This window comes from Drosophila mauritiana, chromosome 3R (assembly GCF_004382145.1).
Source record: "Drosophila mauritiana strain mau12 chromosome 3R, ASM438214v1, whole genome shotgun sequence".
NCBI lineage: Eukaryota > Metazoa > Arthropoda > Insecta > Diptera > Drosophilidae > Drosophila > Drosophila mauritiana.
Genome location: NC_046670.1, coordinates 20990330 through 21012357, shown reverse-complemented (window position 1 = coordinate 21012357; position 22028 = coordinate 20990330). Strand labels below are relative to the sequence as shown.

The 22028-nt window shown below is 46.2% G+C and overlaps 8 protein-coding genes across 11 annotated transcripts in view; 4 read left to right on the top strand and 4 right to left on the bottom strand.

The window, feature by feature from the left end:
* The window catches only part of LOC117142346 (eukaryotic translation initiation factor 4E type 2), a 43252-nt gene extending 42773 nt beyond the window's left edge, over positions 1–479 (top strand). The window contains exon 4 of the mRNA XM_033306264.1: positions 6–479. Within this exon, the coding sequence (XP_033162155.1) occupies positions 6–30 (25 nt within the window). The 3' untranslated portion in view covers positions 31–479. The remainder of the gene's footprint in view (positions 1–5) is intronic.
* A 437-nt stretch (positions 480–916) lies between these two features.
* LOC117142343 (structural maintenance of chromosomes protein 1A) lies at positions 917–5559 on the bottom strand. Its single transcript, XM_033306260.1, has 11 exons — positions 5051–5559; positions 4834–4982; positions 4607–4775; positions 3526–4548; positions 2894–3463; positions 2572–2827; positions 2213–2517; positions 2050–2150; positions 1481–1984; positions 1243–1420; positions 917–1181 (listed from the first exon to the last, which is right to left on the bottom strand). Exons 1-11 carry the CDS (start codon positions 5447–5449, stop codon positions 1119–1121), a joined length of 3717 nt encoding a protein of 1238 aa, XP_033162151.1. The 5' UTR covers positions 5450–5559; the 3' UTR covers positions 917–1118.
* A 1692-nt stretch (positions 5560–7251) lies between these two features.
* Positions 7252–9477, top strand: LOC117142344 (heat shock protein 68). Its single transcript, XM_033306261.1, has one exon. It carries the CDS (start codon positions 7467–7469, stop codon positions 9372–9374), a length of 1908 nt encoding a protein of 635 aa, XP_033162152.1. The 5' UTR covers positions 7252–7466; the 3' UTR covers positions 9375–9477.
* LOC117142349 (rhodanese domain-containing protein CG4456) lies at positions 9456–10156 on the bottom strand. The gene has a single exon (XM_033306268.1). The coding sequence runs from the start codon at positions 10065–10067 to the stop codon at positions 9606–9608; it is 462 nt and encodes a 153-aa protein (XP_033162159.1). The 5' UTR covers positions 10068–10156; the 3' UTR covers positions 9456–9605.
* An 818-nt stretch (positions 10157–10974) lies between these two features.
* On the bottom strand, positions 10975–13789 carry LOC117145950 (phosphatidylserine decarboxylase proenzyme, mitochondrial). 2 transcript variants are annotated; one of them, XM_033311833.1, is made up of 2 exons: positions 13582–13789; positions 10975–12889 (listed from the first exon to the last, which is right to left on the bottom strand). In XM_033311833.1, the coding sequence occupies exon 2, from the start codon at positions 12527–12529 to the stop codon at positions 11186–11188; it is 1344 nt and encodes a 447-aa protein (XP_033167724.1). In that variant the 5' UTR covers positions 12530–12889; positions 13582–13789; the 3' UTR covers positions 10975–11185. The 2 variants fall into 2 exon arrangements, with proteins under 2 accessions (XP_033167724.1, XP_033167726.1); XM_033311835.1 differs by having other exon boundaries at positions 10975–12879.
* A 38-nt stretch (positions 13790–13827) lies between these two features.
* LOC117145951 (beclin-1-like protein) lies at positions 13828–15388 on the top strand. Its single transcript, XM_033311836.1, has 3 exons — positions 13828–14040; positions 14092–15139; positions 15194–15388. The coding sequence occupies exons 1-3, from the start codon at positions 13926–13928 to the stop codon at positions 15297–15299; spliced, it is 1269 nt and encodes a 422-aa protein (XP_033167727.1). The 5' UTR covers positions 13828–13925; the 3' UTR covers positions 15300–15388.
* A 9-nt stretch (positions 15389–15397) lies between these two features.
* Positions 15398–16588, bottom strand: LOC117145952 (replication stress response regulator SDE2). Its single transcript, XM_033311837.1, has 3 exons — positions 16498–16588; positions 16145–16434; positions 15398–16089 (listed from the first exon to the last, which is right to left on the bottom strand). The coding sequence occupies exons 2-3, from the start codon at positions 16238–16240 to the stop codon at positions 15484–15486; spliced, it is 702 nt and encodes a 233-aa protein (XP_033167728.1). The 5' UTR covers positions 16241–16434; positions 16498–16588; the 3' UTR covers positions 15398–15483.
* Positions 16535–21525, top strand: LOC117145949 (nucleolysin TIAR). Of its 3 annotated transcripts, none has more exons than XM_033311831.1 (5): positions 16535–16611; positions 18094–19148; positions 19320–20228; positions 20297–20390; positions 20442–21525. In XM_033311831.1, exons 2-5 carry the CDS (start codon positions 18921–18923, stop codon positions 20621–20623), a joined length of 1413 nt encoding a protein of 470 aa, XP_033167722.1. In that variant the 5' UTR covers positions 16535–16611; positions 18094–18920; the 3' UTR covers positions 20624–21525. The 3 variants fall into 3 exon arrangements, with proteins under 3 accessions (XP_033167722.1, XP_033167723.1, XP_033167721.1); XM_033311832.1 differs by lacking the exon at positions 16535–16611 and adding an exon at positions 16649–16752 and having other exon boundaries at positions 20460–21525; XM_033311830.1 differs by lacking the exon at positions 16535–16611 and adding an exon at positions 16649–16752.
* Positions 21526–22028: the final 503 nt, after the last annotated feature.

Below are 22028 nucleotides of genomic sequence, written 5' to 3'. Positions count from 1 at the left end.
TGCAGTAATAAAGGCCCATTGAAAAGCTGAAATTCAGTGAATAACTATAAACAAAAGAAAAACAAAAACAATAATTACACAAACAGATAATATAGGTCGGTAGTGAAAGCAGCAACAGACACAACAGTTCATCGACAGCACAGGACACGAGTTACACCAACAGCAAGCACAATGAACCATCCTGGACACACTAGAAGAACATCATCATCCCCAACGGAATCAAAACACCAACCATGAATGTCGCATCGAGAACGAGGACAACCCGAAGATCAAATCCACAGAAAGGCAAATTAATATTTAAGCGCTAATGAGACAAATCTTTGTATTTACAAGTGTGTGTGTATATATGAAACGCCATAAACATTTTAGTTCGTATGTATAAAGTATAAATTAGGCATTCCCTATTAAAGAAAATCAGAGTCCCACTAACTGCCCAGAAACCGAAGCCTGAAGCCTGAAGCCTCTCGAATCTGGCTTAATCGATCCTATTTTATTTTTCTTAGTTTTCCAAACCTTATCTCAATCTCCCACAGGCGTGCCCTTGTACCGTAGCCTTATCGATTTTCGCCATAGCCGGCAGGCAGCCAACACACAAAAGTTAATAATGAATCAATGAAACTGACACACTAACTAGCCGATGCAATATTTATCTGTTTGCAATGATCATTTTAAATTAATGATACAAACCGAAACTGAATAATCAAATTGTTTGTTTTTGTTCTTGAAGAAATACAAAAAGTTTTTTACGTGAAGAAAAAAAAGAGAAAAACTAAAAATTGAAACTAAAAGCAAAAACCCAGTTGTTTTACATATACCAAAAACATCCATCCATCAATCAAACCATAATTTCACACATCCGAACATTTAACTTTCTCCGGTACAGTACAACCAACGCAAGCCTAAATAAAGGAAACTATTAAAGTTGCAGAACATATTTTCAAAACATCTAAGTGGTTCCTATCTTTCTTTGAAGTAAGTATAATTGTCGAATTACTAGAGTGCAATGGAATAGTTTGAACATTTGTACGTCTACACATTTACTGGCTTTATTAATTGGAAATCCCGAGATTTACTTTAAAGTTACATCTAATACTTAAAATATATCCGACATATGAACTTTACGTGTCCTCGAAAGTTGTCAAGTCCATTATGTAAACATTTGATACGAGACAGTCGCCTTCCTGGAAGTCAAGAGTAAACCAAATTTAGATTTGCCTAAACTTACACCAGTTGAGTACGTACCCCAGGCGTAATGCCCACAAGAGCATCAGCATGACCATAGAACTCTTCCTTCAGGGAAATGACGATGGTCTGCAGGTTGGTTGTGTGATCCCTTATATACGAAGCGACTTTACCAATATTCGTGTTGTCCAAGGCGGCGTCAATCTCGTCAAGGACAAAGAACGGCGCTGGATGAAAGCTGCATAAAAATATATTAATATTTGCTCTCAACATGTGGCAAGTTATTATATCTGCATACCTGTGGGTGGAGAAGAGCAGAGCCAAGGCTGCGATTGTTTTTTCGCCACCACTCAAGTTGTTCATGGGTTGGAAACGTTTGCCTGGCGCCACACAATTGTAGTTAATACCATCCAGATATGGTTCCTCGGGATTGTCGGGACCGATATAAGCCTGGGCTGCCTCGTTGCGAGCCAATTTCTTGTAGATACCGTCAATGGCGTCCGATATGTGCTGGCAACACGCAACGAAGCGCGAGGAGCGCTCGTTCTTAACCCGTTCAAATGCCGCCTTGGCCCTCTTTGCCTTCTTTCGCGCATTCTCGAACTCCTCATTGGTGGATTGCACTTTTTCCGTTACGGCATCGAGTTTCTGCAGTGCCTTCATGTTGGGCGTCTGTATGCGCTCCAAGACGTCCAGCTTGCTTTGCAGGTCCTTTTGAAGCAATTCGTGGGTCTTTTTGAAAGCGGAGTCATCCTTCAGCTTGGTATACTCTCGTGGTAGAGATGAATAATCCACTTCAATACTGAAAATGAATCAATGAAGTACTTTAGTTCAGTTGTTTTTGATGCTGTAATTAAATAAACTTACATATTTTCCATCGCTGCAGATGTGGATGGGACATCTGGATCGCTTTGTCGCACAGCGTCGTCCAGCGAGCCGCGCAACAGTGGCACCACAATGCAATCGGTCTACATAGTGAATTATATTATAACATTATAATAATAGTTACCAAATAATTACTTCAACTTACTTTGGCTTGCAACAATATGTTCTGACGTTCGTTTTTCTTGGCCTCGATCTTAGACTCTACCGCAGATAAATGACTGCCCACGTTATGGATCTCCTTGGCCAAGTTTGCCACATCCTTGCGGGCTTTAGATATGTCCTCTTCCATGTCATCCACGGCTTGCTTCTTGGCCTGCTTGTCCTGCTTGAACTTTTCCATCTTCTCCTTATCCTCGTCGATTTCCTTCAAATAGCGTGCCTCAGCCAATTTGAGACCCTCTAGGGCATCTTCCTCATCCTGCACGCTGCGCTCCCAGCGCTCAACGTTTTCTGGGAAGGCACGTATTTTAAACACTTTAAATGCATATTATTTTATATACTTACTTTTCGTGTCTTTCTGTTTCTCGAAGTCCAGCTGCGAGTTTATGGAATCAATCTGCTGCTCGAACTCAGCCCGTTTACGCGCTCGCTCTTGCTGCATGACGAGCTCACGCTCCTCGTACTGTCGTATGTTCTTCACGCCCAAGCGACGGCAGAAAGATGCATACACCTTGTCCTCCACGTTGTTCATGTTCTCTTTGATTTCCTGGATGTGCTCCTCGCGGTTTTGCATACGACGCTCGATCTCAAGGATCTTGGGCTGCAAAATTATAATAGCCAAGATAATAAATTAGGTGTAATCTTGTCACTTGAAATGTAAACTCACTCCAAAATCGTCCAACTGCGATTGAACTTGCTGCAACTGATTGTCATACTGACTAATTGACTTCTTGGAGGACTCCAAATCGACCATACTATATTTAAGCCGGTTTTCAAGACCCTTGATCTGCGACTCCACAGTGGCGAGCTCACTCTGCTTACGTGACTTTTTCACCAGCTCCTTGAGCTCTTCTTGGAGGCGCTCCTTCTGCATTTTCAGCTGAGCCATGTGCTTCTCGTCCCATCGCTTGGCTTTGCGGGCCAGATCGTGACTACCGCCAGATATGAGACCCGATTTCTGGTAGAATGTTCCGTCCAGGGCCAGAGCGTCGAAACGTGATCGGTCTATCTCGTAGGCCACTTTCATGGCGTCCTCGGGAGTCTCACAGACGAGAGCATTGCCTGTGGCGAAGAGCACAGCACGTTCGATCTCTTGAGGCTCAAACTTTAGTACATCGAAAACCAATCGCACGTTCCGCGGGTCGCTGATGTTACGAAGTCGTTCCTTCAGAGGCTTCACTTGCAGATAGTCCAAGGGCAAGAAGGTTTCCACTTCCAGCATTTGCTCCTTCAAGATCTGTAGAAGAATTGAAATATATTAATATATATGTAAATCCCAGTTGATCAACAGAAACCCACCTGAATACAGTGTCGAGCCGTCTTCTCAGTGTCCACAATGATGGCTTCCATGAACTTGCCCAAAACTTTGGTGACGGCCACATTGTAGCGCTTGTGCGTGGGCTGACACATGTTAATCATACGGTCGTACACTCCGGGAACTTGTTTTTTGAAGAGCTCCACCACCTCCTGCTTCTTTTTCCTACGAGCATCCTCGTGCTTATCGCTCTTGGCATCGCCCAGTTGATCGCGTACGTCCTCCAATTCGCGTTGCTTTTCGGCAATCTTCTCCTTGGATGTGCCAACATCTCGCCGGAGCTCGTCCTTGATCCGGTTCTGTTCCTCCAAGGCAGCCTGTGATGATTTGATGTGATCCATCAGTTTGTCTCGACGCTTTACAGCTTCCTCGCGCTGTAATGTGAGCTTCTTGAAGGACTCCTCTACGGAGGCGCGACGGTTTGTCTCCCCATCAAGCGTGTCCTGTTCGGATTTTTGCTCCCGGTTTACTGAGTCCAGCTCTGAACGGTACTGCGTAGCTGTGGCTTCCGCCTCCTGCTTCAGGCGATCGTACTCTTGCACAAGGCCCTCTTCCATGTTAACGCTTTTGCCGCGGCGCTGCGACTCGTTCTCGATCTCGTCCTCAAAACGTTTTTTCAGGGCCTCCACATCAGCCAGCTGCTTCTCCAGTTTCCGTATGTCCGACTGATGGGCATTGTCCGCCTCCCTGGCAGTTTCCAAAGTCTTCTGTAGGGAAATGAGCTTCTTCTTGCAGTGGGTAACTTTCTCTTTGGCCTTGATGTAAAGGGGCCTGCGTTTGTTCATCTGGGTTTCAAACTCTCTGATTTCCTGATCGATTTTGGCCAGATCTCGGGTGATTTTTCCGGCGTCTTTCTTCTTTTCGCGCAGGATTTCATCGGCGGCTTCTTTTCGCTGTTCGACTGCTTTAACTTCCTGCTGCCTCACCTCCAAATCGCTCGTAAACTTCCGGATGTCCCTTTCTACGTGGAATAGCCTAAACAGTTGATACTCCACTTGTTTTTCATTCTATAACAATAAGAGGATGTTACTAATTGGATACAGTTGGCAAAATACAGAGTCATACGTATTCGTTTTGCAGGCGAGTGTAGCGATCAGCTTCCATCTTCTCGTGTTTGGCCTCTTTTCGCTCCGCCGCGATGCCCTTCTTCTTTTGGTAAGTAAACTGGGTCTCTTCCTCGGCAACAATCATTTCTTGTTTGAGGCGATTATAGTCGTCCTTAAGCAGGCCAGAACTGGAAAAGTGAACACGGGTTAAAAAATCACGATTTTAGGCAAACAATTAAAATTTACCCGCTAATTTCCTCAAATAGAGCAGTGCGTTCCTTGGGTGTCTTCATGGCTATATTCTCAACAGCTCCCTGAAATACTAAAAAGTTCTTGGCCTTAACATTGATGCCAATTTTCTCCAGCTTGTTCAAGTACGTGCTGCTCGATACGCTCTAAATGGGAGATTAAGGATTAAGTGGCCAATAAGTGGATTGGTGGTTGTCTGGTTGTCAATACGAACCTCTCCATTGATGCGATATTCCGAGGAGCCGCCGATAACAGCCCTCTGGAAGTCCATGTGGCGCTCCTCGTTGAGCACAAACTTGGCGGTCACGTAGCAACTGCGGGAAACGGGCTTGCCAATGGAGGAGCCATGGATGAGGTCGTTCAGGCGCTTTACTCGCAAACTGCTGGTCTTCTCGCCCATCACGAAACTGATGGCATCCATGAAGTTGGACTTGCCTGATCCGTTGGGTCCAATAACAGCGTTGAATTGCTTCAGAGGACCCACAACTATGTGACCGCGGTAGGACTTGAAGTTCTCCATTTCGATGTACTCCAGGAAGGCCGTCTCGTCGTCCGGCTTGCGGACGGGCGCCGTCGCCACCCTTTGGGCCACATCGTCGTCCTCTTCGGTCATTCACACGTTCGGTTGCAACAAATACCCAAGAAAAATAACAATATGAGCGCGAAATAAATTTTTTTCTCTTATGACAGTATGACCGTATCCGGCTAACGCCACCAATATCAGACGCTAGAGATGGCAAGACGTAGAGAACAAACTATCGATGGGATACATCAGCGATAGTCAATTTCCATTTTAAATTAAACACAATCGATTATTATCGGTCGCCTTTGTTTACAAAATGCAATTTGTAAATTGTCAAATTGAGCGTCATAATTGTTTACTCTCAGTGCAGTCAACATGTCGAGTTTCGTGCCGAATAAAGAGCAAACGCGGACAGTATTATTTTTCTGTTTTCATTTGAAGAAAACAGCTGCGGAATCGCACCGAATGCTTGTTGAAGCCTTTGGCGAACAAGTACCAACTGTGAAAACGTGTGAACGGTGGTTTCAACGCTTCAAAAGTGGTGATTTTGACGTCGACGACAAAGAGCACGGAAAACCGCCAAAAAGGTACGAAGACGCCGAACTGCAAGCATTATTGGATGAAGACGATGCTCAAACGCAAAAACAACTCGCAGAGCAGTTGGAAGTAAGTCAACAAGCAGTTTCCAATCGCTTGCGAGAGATGGGAAAGATTCAGAAGGTCGGTAGATGGGTGCCACATGAGTTGAACGAGAGACAGATGGAGAGGCGCAAAAACACATGCGAAATTTTGCTTTCACGATACAAAAGGAAGTCGTTTTTGCATCGTATCGTTACTGGCGATGAAAAATGGATCTTTTTTGTTAATCCTAAACGTAAAAAGTCATACGTTGATCCTGGACAACCGGCCACATCGACTGCTCGACCGAATCGCTTTGGCAAGAAGACGATGCTCTGTGTTTGGTGGGATCAGAGCGGTGTCATTTACTATGAGCTCTTGAAACCCGGCGAAACGGTGAATACGGCACGCTACCAACAACAATTGATCAATTTGAACCGTGCGCTTCAGAGAAAACGACCGGAATATCAAAAAAGACAACACAAGGTCATTTTTCTCTATGGCAACGCTCCATCACATACGGCAAGAGCGGTTTGCGACACGTTGGAAACACTCAATTGGGAAGTGCTTCCGCATGCGGCTTACTCACCAGACCTGGCCCCATCCGATTACCACCTATTCGCTTCGATGGGACACGCACTCGCTGAGCAGCGCTTCGATTCTTACGAAAGTGTGAAAAAATGGCTCGATGAATGGTTCGCCGCAAAAGACGATGAGTTCTACTGGCGTGGAATCCACAAATTGCCCGAGAGATGGAAAAAATGTGTAGCTAGCGACGGCAAATACTTTGAATAAATGATTTTTTCTTTTTCCACAAAATTTAACGTGTTTTTTGATTTAAAAAATTTCATACATTTCATACTTGTACACCTGATAATTGTGTTTCATATTCTGCAGAGGAAATATTCCAATTAGATGAAAAATACATATGTGGATTGGAATATGCACATTTAATTATAGAGACATAAAACAAAAACAGAATCTAAAAATATGAATGGCTTAACGTATCAATACGCAAATCAGCCAAAAATAGCTTGCATACGAATTTAGTTTAATGGCCACTTAGAGTGCTGACCTATGACAATAAAAAAAAATATTGCTCTCGAATATTCCTGAACTTTTATTCCTTTCAACTGAAAATTTCCCCTGCGAAGTACACACTAGTTGACTCGCTCGCACACACACGAACTGACTGGAATGTTCTGGCCCTTTCTCGCAGGGAAATCTCGAATTTTCCCCTCCCGGCGATTGAGTATAAATAGCGGCGCAAATTTCCCAGACGCTTCATTTGAAATCAAACAGCCAAAGTGAAAACACTTCAGCAAACGAAAAATAAAAAAAACAGTTCAGAGTGACAGTTGAAAACTAAAACTTCTTTACCAAGTGAAAAAATAGAAAAGCAAAACACAAAGAAACATACAATTAAGTGAAAACTATCCACAAGAAAACGCATACAAGTTTAAACCACAAATCAAAAGAAATAGCCAAAATGCCCGCCATTGGAATCGATTTGGGCACCACTTACTCCTGCGTTGGAGTCTTCCAACACGGAAAAGTGGAGATCATTGCCAACGACCAGGGTAACCGTACCACTCCATCGTACGTGGCCTTCACCGACTCGGAACGCCTTATTGGAGATGCCGCCAAGAACCAGGTGGCCATGAACCCCAGGAACTCTGTGTTCGATGCCAAGCGTCTGATTGGGCGTCGTTTTGACGATTCTAAGATCCAGGATGACATAAAACACTGGCCGTTCAAAGTGATCAACGATAACGGCAAGCCAAAGATAAGCGTTGAGTTCAAGGGCGCGGATAAGTGTTTCTCTCCCGAGGAGATTAGCTCGATGGTACTCACCAAAATGAAGGAAACTGCAGAAGCCTACCTGGGCACCACAGTGAAGGACGCTGTCATCACTGTGCCGGCCTACTTCAACGACTCCCAGCGCCAGGCAACAAAGGATGCCGGTGCCATCGCTGGCATCAATGTGCTTCGCATCATCAATGAGCCAACAGCGGCGGCTCTGGCCTACGGCCTGGACAAGAATCTGAAGGGAGAGCGCAATGTGCTTATTTTCGATCTGGGCGGTGGTACTTTTGATGTCTCCATCTTGACCATTGACGAGGGATCCCTGTTTGAGGTGCGCTCCACTGCGGGAGACACCCATCTGGGTGGCGAGGACTTTGACAACCGCTTGGTTAACCACTTTGCCGAGGAGTTTAAGCGCAAGTACAAAAAGGATCTGCGCTCCAACCCACGCGCACTGCGTCGCCTTCGCACTGCAGCCGAGCGCGCAAAGCGCACCCTTTCCTCCAGCACGGAGGCTTCTTTGGAGATTGACGCCCTGTACGAGGGACACGACTTCTACTCGAAGGTGAGCCGCGCCAGATTCGAGGAACTTTGCGGTGACCTCTTCCGCAACACACTGGAGCCAGTTGAGAAGGCACTCAAAGACGCCAAAATGGACAAGAGCCAGATCCACGACATAGTCCTGGTTGGAGGCTCTACTCGTATTCCCAAGGTTCAGAACCTGCTGCAGAACTTCTTCGGCGGAAAGACCCTGAACTTGTCAATCAATCCGGACGAGGCGGTGGCCTACGGAGCAGCCATCCAGGCAGCCATTCTGTCGGGCGACGAGAGCAGCGAGATCAAGGACGTTCTACTGGTCGATGTTGCCCCACTCTCGTTGGGCATAGAAACCGCCGGCGGGGTGATGACCAAGCTGATTGAGCGCAACAGCCGCATTCCGTGCAAGCAGTCCAAGACCTTCACCACCTACGCCGACAACCAGCCGGCGGTGACTATTCAAGTGTTTGAGGGCGAGAGGGCTCTGACTAAGGACAACAATGTATTGGGCACATTCAACCTCACTGGCATTCCGCCCGCACCCCGTGGAGTACCCAAGATCGACGTCACTTTTGATTTGGACGCAAACGGTATCCTAAATGTGACCGCCAAGGAGCAGGGCACTGGCAACGCCAAGAACATCACCATAAAGAACGACAAGGGTCGTCTTTCGCAGGCGGACATCGACCGCATGCTCAGTGAGGCGGAGAAGTACGCCGAGGAGGACGAGCGCCATCGCCAACGGATCGTCGCCCGCAATCAACTGGAAACCTATGTGTTTGGTGTAAAGGAGGCGGCCGAAAATGGTGGCGATCGCATCAGTGCAGCCGACAAGAACAGTATTCTGGGGCGTTGCAGCGAGACGATTAAGTGGTTGGACAGCAACACCACCGCCGAGAAGGATGAGTACGAGTACAAACTGAAGGAAATGGAACAGTTCTGCAGCCCCATCATGACTAAGATGCACCAGGGAGGTGGAGATGGCCAGCAGGCTCCAAACTTTGGACAGCAAGCAGGCGGTTACAAGGGTCCCACCGTCGAGGAGGTGGACTAATTCAATCGAAGTCCTCCTATTTTGATCTCATAACCAAAAATACTCAAATATCTAAAAATATAGTTCCAAAATGCTATTAAGTATTAATAAATATTATATATGACTTGCCAAAGCACAAATAAAATTTGTTTATTTTTAAAAATGAGTAATCGGGTTGTTTGGGGGAACTGGAATTATTGTTCCAAAATAATGGATTAACCAGATGGACAATATAAATATTCGCAATGTTATTTACTTGGGCAGGCCTTCTCGTTCGGCCCAATCCAGCCAAGATCCCTGGTAGTTCTTTACATTCTTGAATCCCAATGCGGCGGCAGCTTCTGCAGCCTTAAGGCTCCTTTTGCCAATCTTGCAGTGAAATATAATCTCCGTTTCTGGCTTCGGTTTTTCCCGGCCATATTTGGATTTAAAAAGCTGCTCACTGGCCGCCAATTCCTGACTAACCACGCCCAGAGGAATGTTGATGCTGGCGGGGATTTGTCCGGTTTCCTTCAGCTCCTCCGGCTCCCGGACATCGATGAGCAGTTTCTGTGGTTCGCTGGGCAGTTTCTTGACCACGTCGTAGTCCACGATTCCAATTTGAGGAGCCTGGCTGTAGAAACGCTGGAGAAGATTGCTCTGAGTATTCCTGGCAGTGATGAGCGCGATCTGGGATCTAGCAACCCTCAAGGCCATCATACAGTGTCGCATCATCGTTTTAATCGGCTTTATAAACAATTATATTCAGAATAAATACCAATATTACGTAAAAACACAGAGAACAACAAATAAATGCCGGCTGTCAGCTGTTTAACACAGTTCACCTCGTTTGTACAATGAGGTGAATTTAACTGAAGGTTAATTTATCGAATTGGCGCGAACTTTTAAAAATAAAACTAAAAAAAATTATTTGATAAGTACATATATCGTGTGATATGCAAAAATAAAACAAGTTTCTTATGTGTTTTTTCACAACGAATAGCTTTGAAGAGTTGCAATTCCACGACCAATACTTTTCTTTAAACATTTACAGCACTGCTGGCGCCAAATTCAAAATGCCCTTATTGATTGCCTTTAAGCCGCCGACGCATATGCTCGATTCGCAATCAAATCGGTTGCCATGGCGAATAATTAACACTCACAGACTTCGTGGAGTGTGTGTGTCAAGGCCAGGAACCAAATCACCCGTCACCGCCTGATAAGTTCAACGAACAAGATTCCCGGCGTCCGGGCTTGATTGAATCAATTAAACGGAATGGATTGCGATCCCGGATTCTGCGCTGAAGTAAACACTGGGTGGCGCAAGGCATAGACGACTGGTCATCTTGTCGTCGGCAGCGGCACGCGCTTGTCTAGCCAGAATGGGTTTTGTTTCATTTTCAGGTTCACTGATAGCTTGGACTCCGCAAAGGAGGTGAGTGTGGATCCCCGGAGCGTTATTTGGCCCGATAAGCTGGCCACAGACACAGAATTAGTCTTTCTGAATCCTCAGCAACGAGGGGTTCAACGACTGCGTTTCAGTCTGGTATCTCTTATCAAAACGTTCCCTGATAACGCCCCACCTCAACAATCGGTGTTCTACTTCAGAAGCGCGTGCCTGAATGAGTTAATTGATGGATGGTTTGTTGTTCTCAAATATATTTCGACGTTTATTGTATAAAATATAGCTTAAAACTACTGAAATGGCAACAATACACAGAGTTAGCTTCGCAGGATGTTCACAAAATACATTTGCCTAGGACACGAGCGTCTAATGCTAATACAACAAGTGATGTGAGCAGATGGGGGACAGGACTTTGCACTGATTCGGTACATAATTGTGGCTCCTATTTTCATTTGGAGCCGACGATGTGGCCAAGGGACTCGCCAACGCGGATCTTCTGACCGGCGATAATATCAAATTTGAAGTTCTTTGGCGCCTCGAAGAGCAGGACTATGGTGCTGCCCATGTTGAACTGGCCCACCAGATCCCCCTTGCCGAACTCCTTGGGCGCTTCTGTTAGTTCCTTGTTCAAGACCAGTTCGTCGTACTCGTAGGTGCTGGGCGGATGCTTGCCGACATTGAATCCAGTCCAACGGTTCGTCTTCAGATCGGCATCCATGTAGATTTCGACGGATCCCACGTTAGTGGCACCCACTGCGGTGTAGGAGAAGAATCCGTGCTTCCACTGGCCCATGTACAGCACACGTTCGTTGAGGCAAAACAGACCAGGCAGCCAGCCGGCAACTTTGGGGCTCACGGACAGCAGTTCGCCGGAGAAGTGACGACGAATGGTGGGCTTCCAAGCGGTAGGAGAGTGGAATCGGTGGTAATCTCCGGGAGCCAGATATATCACGCACTGGTACAACTCCGTAGAACCATCGCTATTCTTTTTGAGGGCCTGAGCATAGGAGGCACCGGAATTGGCCTGCTCCACAGGCTCCAGTGGGCCAAGGAAGTCCTCGATGCTGTAGCTAACACCCTTGACCTGCTCTATTAGCGAGTCCGAGGCGCTGCCAAAATGTAGAACCTTACCGTCGGCGGGGGAAACCAGTGGAGCCTGCTGATCGATGACACGAACGCCTTCTTTAAGTGGCCTGGTAAAGAACTCAGCCAGACTATTGTAGTGCTCATACTCTGGATACATGGCCTCGCTCAAATTGACATCAAACGTGTTGGAATACCATCCGTAGACGTAGGGACGCAGACTGGGAGGCAAGTAGCAAGCGGCCAGCCAGCCCCAGCATCGGCTGATTATGCGCAGTGGCAGGGAGCAGTAAATGCGCGACTGGAGCTCGGACGCTGTCCGAGGTTTTCCTTCCCTTTCGCAGCGATTCTTCTGCAACTGCCACTCGATGGCGCCAAAAACACAGATGCCCATGGGAGCCCAACGCAACAGGAAGCCCGTCCACCGTGAGAGTATATTGCGCCGAATCTGAGCTAACTCCTGACTAGGATTCGGTTGCTGTTTATGTTGCGGGCGACGGTGGTGTAATGGTGCCTCCTTGGAGGCTGGATTCGAGGAGAACTGGCGCAAGTGACGGGCCACCGGCAGACTGGCATTCTGAGCCTGCGGCTGTGGTCCTTTAATGGTCTGCAGCTGTAGCTGAGCCGGCTGATGCTGCTGCTGCACCACCTGTCTGAGATTGCCGGCCTTCAGCAGGAAGCGGCCACGAGGTACGAAGTAGGAAACCATTGTTGCTCTCTCTATTGATAAACGGCAGCCCCCGCCGCACTAATCACGTAATCACGTCTGCCTATATGCCCAGATAAAAATGGCACGATGTGGAACTGGTCGCGGCTTCTGTTTTTTGTTTCTGTTTGTTTAATCTGGCGCGATAAATTCGGTTGGCTTCTGAGTGACTGAGCTGCGTAGATCCGCAAATCTAGAGATTCAGCCGGAACCTAGGAACAGTTGTAAATCAAAACACTAGCATTCGGTGAGGGAGATTTTGGTTCAGTGGGCACTCTTGTGTCAGAATTTAAATGCTCGTGGGAGGAGAAGTTCTGGACGCTTCAATTGTTGCTTCCGTATCGCTGTGCCGCCTGCAAGAGACTGAAAGTTTTCCATGGGTCGTCAAATGCGAAGAGGCTACAATGTGACCACCGACAGTGCTGCCAGCTTTTGAAAGCTAGATTTAAAGCGACCAATTTCGGGCTGCCCCATTGCTAGAAATTTCGAGCTTGATAACGGAAACTTTTCAGAAACAACATTATCCTTAGCAATTATGTAGTTATTCAATACATATGTCAGCTTTAAGTGCAAATCTTTATCAGTTTCTCTATTTTAATTATGATTTTACTCCACTCTTGCAATTTCTTTGCTTATCAATGTTCGTGGCTTAACTACAATACAAAGATTGCAAAAGTCAATGTCCTTAACCTTTAATACTTTGTCTATATGTGGGGTGCTAAGTACGTAATTTCAATTTTTTTTAAAGTACTTCCTTCGCACAATTTACCTAATCTTATTAAAACTGACGTGAATAGCTTTTTGGCACATTGTGCTATCATTTTTGGTAAAGGTATGTTTTACGCTAAAGTGAGTTTGAAATGGAGTTGACAAAAAATTTAATAAGTCCTTGGATATCAGGTTTGTCTTTTAGCCCGTTCGCTAACTAAAAACTATTATTCTTAAAAATTGTATGTAGGTTCTTACTCTTTGCTACTATGAAATATTTTCTATAGCTAAAATAGCTAGGTTGGCAGTACTGGCGACGGCACTCCGTCTAATGTTCTGTCGCTTACCAAAACAAACCAAAAGCCAAACCCCTCGAGTTCTCTCTTATCAGCGAGAATTGTGGTCAAGGCCTGCAGCTCCGCGGCACGCTTAAGCCTCTCCGGCGGACACAATTAGGCAATGTTTTTGTTTAAAACTGGTTTTTTGTTATTTCTTTCTTTTTTACTGTCTCAAGTTGTTGTTGGTTGACAATTTACTGTCCGATTAACTGCGCCATTTTTCCACACTCTTTTTCGGATGGGGTGGCAACTCTGGTAGCATTTGCCAACAGCTGATGGATTATTTGTGTTTTTACACTCGGTGAAAGATTTAATTGTATGCAAAAATCGAAGGACAACAAACAGCAACGACAATGAGCGAGGCGGAAAAGCAGGCGGTGTCCTTCGCCTGTCAGCGATGCCTGCAGCCCATCGTCCTGGACGAGCAGCTGGAGAAGATTAGCGTGCACGCAATGGCGGAGTTATCATGTAGGTGATGGGTGATACACTGGAAATCCGTCTAATAATTCACTTCTTCAGTGCCCATCTACGGAGACAATGGTAATACATTGGACCCGCAGGACGCCAGCAGCTTCGATCACTTTGTACCGCCCTACAGGCTTACGGACTCCATAAATGGCACTGGTTTCATGCTGGTTTCTGATGGCAGGGACAACAAGAAAATGAGTGCTGCTTTTAAGCTGAAAGCGGAGCTGTTTGACTGCCTCTCCTCCAACTCTGAGATTGACCATCCGCTGTGCGAAGAGTGTGCCGACTCCATGCTGGAGATCATGGACAGGGAACTCCGCATCGCTGAGGACGAGTGGGATGTGTACAAGGCTTATTTGGACGAACTGGAGCAACAGCGTGTAGCACCCAACGTTGAGGCCCTGGACAAGGAGCTTGACGAACTAAAGCGCAGCGAGCAACAACTTCTGTCGGAGCTAAAAGAGCTCAAAAAGGAGGAACAATCGCTAAATGATGCCATTGCCGAGGAGGAACAGGAGCGAGAGGAGCTGCACGAGCAGGAGGAAAGCTACTGGCGCGAGTACACCAAGCACAGGCGTGAGCTAATGTTCACCGAGGATGACAAACGAAGTCTGGAGAGTCAGATTGCCTACTCGAAACAGCAGCTCGACAAACTGCGCGACACCAACATATTCAACATCACCTTTCACATCTGGCATGCCGGGCATTTCGGTACCATTAATAACTTTAGGCTGGGTCGATTGCCCTCTGTATCCGTGGACTGGTCAGAGATCAACGCCGCTTGGGGCCAGACGGTGCTTCTGCTCTCTGCGCTTGCTCGTAAGATAGGACTCACCTTCGAGCGTTATCGCGTAGTACCCTTTGGAAATCATTCGTATGTTGAGGTGCTCGGCGAGAATCGAGAGCTCCCGCTTTATGGCAGCGGTGGATTTAAGTTTTTCTGGGACACCAAGTTTGATGCTGCCATGGTAGCTTTTCTCGACTGCCTCACCCAGTTCCAGAAGGAGGTCGAGAAGCGCGACACCGAGTTCCTGCTGCCCTACAAGATGGAGAAGGGCAAGATCATCGATCCCTCCACGGGAAATTCCTATTCTATTAAGTAGGTTTAGATATAGCCAAGATTTTTCCTATAATAATGATGGTTTCCTTACAGAATCCAGTTTAACTCGGAGGAGCAGTGGACCAAGGCACTGAAGTTCATGCTGACCAACCTAAAATGGGGATTGGCCTGGGTTTCTTCACAGTTTGTGTCACCGTGATTTTTCTTTCTCTTTAGTCTTTAAAGTGTATATTTATAAATTTCTTAATTATCACCATAGTATTAAATCTAAATCTTTCAAATTTTAAATGAGAAGTATTTATATTTTTACGGACTGCTTTAATTTCAGGTAAATTTAGAGATAAGAACGTCTTAGTTACATACTTAATTCTAAAGTTATTTATCTAGTTTTGTATGGCTTTTTTCTGTGTTTTTGGCTCCTCCTCCTCGCTGTCGTCAGAGTCAGAGTCGGATCCAGAGATGTCATCGCCTATCCAGAGTGTGCCCTTTTTCTTCTTTTTTGCCTTGGTCTTGTCTACGGCGGGGGATTTCCTCTTTGTGCCACTGGAAGTTGCTTCCTTGACGCCTTTCTCCTTGTTCTCCTCGGCCTGCTTGAGTCCCTCCTCGAAGGCGTCGTTTACCTTTTCGGTCAGATTAGCCCTGGCTTCGTCGTACTTATCGTCCTTAAAGTCGTGCTTGGGCACGGCCAGCAGTTTCTCGATCTTTCGCTTTTTACGCTCCTCGGCCTCCCGTTCCCGTTCGCCCTGCTTCTCCAGCCAGGCGCGCACCCGCTTCTCCTCGTTGATATCCCGCAAACGACGACCACTTAGATCGCGGCAAGCCTCGCGGTTGGTTGTCTTTTCAATTTGGGCACCAATGGCTCGAAGCATGGAGCCGAATCCTCCTTTGCCACCGAGTTGGCGGAGAACGCAGTGAACATCTCCAGATGAAAGTTCTCCCTCCAAGCGCTTGCCATTGCTAACTAAGTAGTATTCCTCTGGTTGCAGGTTCTGTAAAAAAAGGCCACATTGCAAAATCCTATGAAACTTTACATAACGTACTCACTGTTTTCTCCGAAATCCGACTGTACAACTCATCATATTTAATGTGATCCCCACAAGAAATTAAACATTTACTGTTTATAAAAATATTTATGCTCATTTCGACGACCTTTTCGATAACGATTGTTATTTATAGTCTGCTTTGTGCTGCATTTGCGCCAGCGGTGCGTGCGTTAGAAAGAGAAAGCGGTGATGCAAGCGTTATCGGCTGCCCTAGGGTTGCCCCCTTTTCGATAACGTTGCTCAAAATGACTTAAACTCGCGAATTAATGTGTGATCCTGGACATATTATCGCTGAAATTCCATTAAATAAGCCTAGGTAAGTAATTTTATAGGAAAATCTTGTCAAATCCATACTTTTCATTGTATTTCCCATCTTGCCGCCATTACGTTTTTATTTCTCAGCAAGTTGGCAGCCCTGGCTCTCGCACACAAAATCTCATTAATTAGTTCGCATTTTAGACGACGAAGGTAAAATTTTAGCGACGCGTTCAACGTAAATTTGCAGCCCCTAAAACATTGAAAGTTTCGCAAAATTAATACAAACCGGTAGCGGCTAAACTTGACCGTCAAATGAAGTGTACGAACAGAGTGCAGAGCATGTAAAATGCGGTAAATTTACAATCGCAGCCACGTCACAGAGAGCGCATTAAAGAAAAAAGAAGAGAGTGCGGATTTTGGCAGCGAAATTCGAGTCTGAACAATGGACATTAAGCGAATGCACTATATTGCGGCAGCGGCGACGGGGACGATAATTGTTAAGCCCAGTTTTCGGCACCGCTGCTGGGCAGCGGGGTCGGGGCGGAGGCGTGGCGGTTGTAGGAGGCGGGGGAGCGGCATTAAAAGATGGCAGCACAAAAGCGAACAAGATACATACATATACGTACATATAGCGGCAAGCTGAAAAGGCAAATGAAAAGTCCCGCATTCAAATCGCCTTGGTATTGGTATATTGGCATTAGTTTAAATACACTCAATAGCCAAAAGCGAAAAAAAGCAAAAGCAAAAGAAAAGTGGAGACTCATGTGAGCAAAACGCAAACAAAAAGACCATCGCAAGACGCCTCTCTGTGCGTGTGTGTGTGTGCGTGTCGGTCCTAATGTGTCAGTGTGTGTGTGCGAAAAAGAGACGAAGAAAATAAGCAGCAAATGAGCAACCAAAACCACCCCGCCATTCCCTTTTCGCCGTCTCTTCAGTTCTGTGACTTTGACTGACATTTTCTAGCGCCGCCGCCGCAGAAATAATCAAAATCAAGTTTAGTTCTATGCAAATTAAAATTTGATTTCGCAAAGTGTGAAGAAGAAGAACACGAATCTAATGCAACCGTGTGTGTCACCCGCCCGCCGGTTTCGCAAAATTTCCCACATCTTTCTCTTCCTTTTTCCTGTTTTTCTTTCTCCTCATTTTGTTATCGACGGTCATTCATCTTCTAGTCGATTTTCGTCGTTCTCCTTTTGCCCTCTTTTCGCTGGCGTGCCTGAGTGTGCGTTTCTGTGTGCTGTGCGTGAGTGGCCCAAAAAGAATTTGGATAATGTGAATACAGAAATATATTAATTATAAACTAAATCATTTTGCAAGGCCCGCAAATTCGTTGCGAATGAATGGCTATTGTCAATTGTTGGCCATTCGCTTTGTTATAAAGGCAGGCAGTCTCTTTCCCCTGCCCTTTCCCACCCGCCTCTCTCTCGCTTCGAAGATAGCTCACTCACTCTCCCCGTGTTTTTCGTGTGCGCCAGTGTGTGTGAGCGTGCGTCTGTGTGTGCGTGTCCCTGCACTGCTTTGCCGCCTTCTTTGTTCCCCTCATGTGAAAAGGGGAGGGGCGGGGTAGTCGATTTATATATCCATATCATTTGCGCCTGTTTTAAGGCCCACCGATCATGTGCCATTAGACCTTGTCCCACTCTTCCTGTTATCAGCCCAAAGCTAACCCAAATTTACCTCTCTCTTTTACAGCAGCAGCGATTCCAGGGGTCAGCTTCGAAACCCAAAAAGTACACTCAGCCTGCGAACTTTCACGCTGTTTAACATAGCTAACTAATTTTTGTACAAGAGCAAGAATAAGTAGTCGCAACCAAGTATTCATATGTACATTTATACAATCCTGTATATTGGAACGGACAACTATTTATAATCACAACAACCACATCCGGATCATCGTAGGATCGAACAATTCTGAAATACCAACTGGTGTACACCAAGAAACCCCAAATCCAAATCCCAGGCCCCCAAGAAAGGAAGTCAACCGATTATAGACATATATATTAGGCGACTAATCGTATATTCCAAAACACTCCATTAGCGTTTAGTTAGGACAGATATATTTATACGTATACATATAGATGTTTAACGAAATTTTCAATTAGGCGCCAGATTAGGAACGAAATAAAGCAATAAACGACGAACCTCAGCGTTAAGCAAATAGATCAACATACCTAGATTGAGAATATATAGTTTATATAATCCAAAAAACTCAAGCCAAGCCGAGAGTAAGTCGAAAGTAGTAGAAAATCAAAGTATTCAAATCTCTCTTGGAGTTTTCTGTTAGCAGCGAGCACCATTTAGATTGCCGCAAATACACCTGTTTAATTAGCAGACACTTATTTAGATTTTGTACGTAGCTAGGAACTTAATCTGCAAATTTTTTATACATCCCCTTCCGATTAATGCGGCCAGGTGCAGTAGTTGCAATTCCGGTCCTAGTGTAGAGTCAGTAGATTGTCGCTGTAGCCTAGTGTATAACCCGATCAAAAAAAGCAACAGTCCCGTGACATCCGACAGCCATGGACGAGTCGCAGCCGAAGACCCTGTACGTGGGCAACCTGGACAGCTCAGTGTCCGAGGACCTGCTAATTGCCCTCTTCAGCACCATGGGCCCCGTCAAAAGCTGCAAAATCATTCGGGAACCGGGCAACGATCCATATGCCTTCATCGAATATTCCAACTACCAGGCAGCCTCAACAGCTCTGACCGCCATGAATAAACGCCTATTCCTCGAAAAGGAAATCAAGGTAAGCTGAGAAGCTTCTCTTTAGTTATCAGGTGGCCAGCGGTCATTTTCATTCATTTTGTTTGAAACTACACTCTTGCCACACACATATTCCCCACGACCAAGCCCTCATGTTATTTTAATTAGGTAGAACTTAATTGATTATTACCTATTAAACGAATGCTCTTCGCAGGTCAACTGGGCCACCAGTCCCGGCAATCAGCCGAAGACAGACATCAGTTCGCACCACCACATATTCGTGGGCGACCTCAGTCCCGAGATTGAGACAGAGACACTGCGCGAGGCTTTCGCCCCATTCGGCGAGATCTCCAACTGCCGCATTGTGCGCGACCCTCACACCATGAAGTCAAAGGGTTACGCCTTCGTGTCGTTTGTGAAAAAGGCGGAGGCAGAGAACGCCATCCAGGCGATGAACGGCCAGTGGATTGGCTCGCGGTCGATACGCACCAACTGGTCCACGCGCAAGCTGCCACCGCCTCGCGAGCCCTCCAAGGGCGGTGGCCAGGGAGGCGGAATGGGTGGCGGACCGGGCAATGGGTCCGGTGTAAAGGGAAGTCAACGACACACCTTCGAGGAAGTGTACAACCAGTCGAGCCCCACCAACACCACCGTATACTGTGGCGGATTCCCGCCGAACGTCATCAGTGACGACCTGATGCACAAGCACTTCGTCCAGTTTGGTCCCATCCAGGACGTGCGGGTCTTCAAGGACAAGGGCTTCTCGTTCATAAAATTTGTTACCAAGGAGGCAGCAGCCCACGCCATCGAGCACACGCACAACAGCGAGGTACATGGAAACCTGGTCAAGTGCTTCTGGGGCAAAGAGAACGGAGGCGATAACTCGGCCAATAACCTCAATGCCGCAGCTGCCGCGGCAGCAGCTTCAGCCAATGTTGCCGCCGTTGCGGCAGCCAATGCTGCGGTTGCCGCTGGAGCGGGTATGCCCGGTCAGATGATGACGCAGCAACAGATCGCCGCCGCAACAGGAGCGGCGATACCCGGCCAAATGATGACACCCCAGCAGATTGCAGCGCAGTATCCATACGCGTACCAGCAGATGGGCTACTGGTATCCCCCTGCGGTAAGTGTTGTATTCTTTAAATGCGCAGTGACCTAAAGATTGACCCTAACTTTGGTGCTTTTCTGCAGGCTTATCCCACAACCCAGATGCAGACGCAATACATGCAGCAGGGCTACTATCCCTACGCCTACCCTACCAGTGCTCAGCAAGCGGGAGGAGTCCGTAAGTTTACTTTTCTCAGCTGCTGAATAATCGTGACCTTGGCTTAAACAGCTTGCATACAATTTTCAGCGGCTGGATACCGCATGGTGCCGCCGAACGTAGCATGGGGCGTGCCCGGAACTGTGGTGCCCGGTGTGACGGCTGCCGCAGCATCCGCGGCCGCTGCAGCGAACGGATCACTTGCCCCCCAAATGATGTACAGTGCTGCGATGCCACAATACCAGACCCAATGAGCTGAGATGTGACGCCAGCTTCGACGCCGTTTGCAGCATCCGGGAAGTCGCCCCCAGCCGCAGCCACAACCACCTCTGCTGCATCAGCTTCCGCACCTGCAGCAGTTGCAAGCGCATTACGCACGTTTAGGTTACGTACAATACCGAGTAGTAACAAAGTCGGAGCCGCTCCTGGCCATGCCGTTGACCAGCGGCAGCAGCCACATTGACGGTGGCAATGTATCTGGAGATTATTAAGGATGCGCGAGTGTCCAGTTTGAAGTTGTGGCTACGGTTGCGGCTGACTGCGGTGGAAGGAAGCGGAAGCGGAATCGGGGGTGGTATAGACCCCCAAAGTCGAAGGTTAAGGCGGTGCGTGGAGCTCAACTTCAAGTGATCCACGCCGGCGACAACTGAAAGAACATCAATTGAAAAGCTCCGGGCGATGGGCGGGTAGCTGTAACAATCTAATCCAATCTAAGTACGTGTTAAAATAATTTAATGATTTCTAATTTAAGCAGATATAGGCGTATAAACGAAACGGAAATAAAATAAACCGAATGAGAAATTCAACAAAAACAAACAAACAAACACTGAACAGAGAAAATTACGCGCGACAGAGTTAAAACAAAAAGAAAACAATCGAAACAAAAACGTGACAAAGCAAATTGTAATTGTAACTATGTGGATCATGTGTCAACGAAAACTGAAGACGGAAAGAGGGTAGTGTCGGTGGGATGAAAGGATAGCCACAAGCAAGCAAGCCGAATGCAAAAACAAGAGGAAAAACAAATTTAGTCACTAAGAGAATGTAAATTCGAGCATACATATTGTATATTTCCAATGTGGAAAACGAAATGCGATATAAATATGTAAAATGTAAAATAAAGAAGCAAAAAAATATATAAAACAAGTGAGAAAACGAACGGACGCTGTTTTTTATATTGAGAATGAATTCAGATGTGGAATTATGCTTTCAAAATTTAATTTATATCATTGATGATAGAAGTGGGGTTACTACTGCTACAAATCTGGTGAAGGTTTCAGCATGAGTCTAAAAAATAGTTAAAAAGTAATTAACTTTTGCAACCGTGCTAAAAAACTTAGTTTAAGGTAAAACTTACATACATGAATGAATTTCATAGCTTTAATATTCTCTAGTGAAACGCAGTTTTTCTGCGAAACTAGTTTTCATGAATGCTTAATTCTTCTGCTTACTTTCTCTTAATTTAAATGCACCTGGTGATGTCAGCACTCGCTCAATTCTCAATACACTACCAATGGTTTCCAATAGCATAGCATTTTCGATGACTGTTGATGATTAAAGGATGCAATTGATGTTTCTTTAAATCGATTTTATTTAGCGTATTCTATAGATTTCTTTATATATATAGTTTTATATGCGCGTAGTTTTTTTGTATCTGTG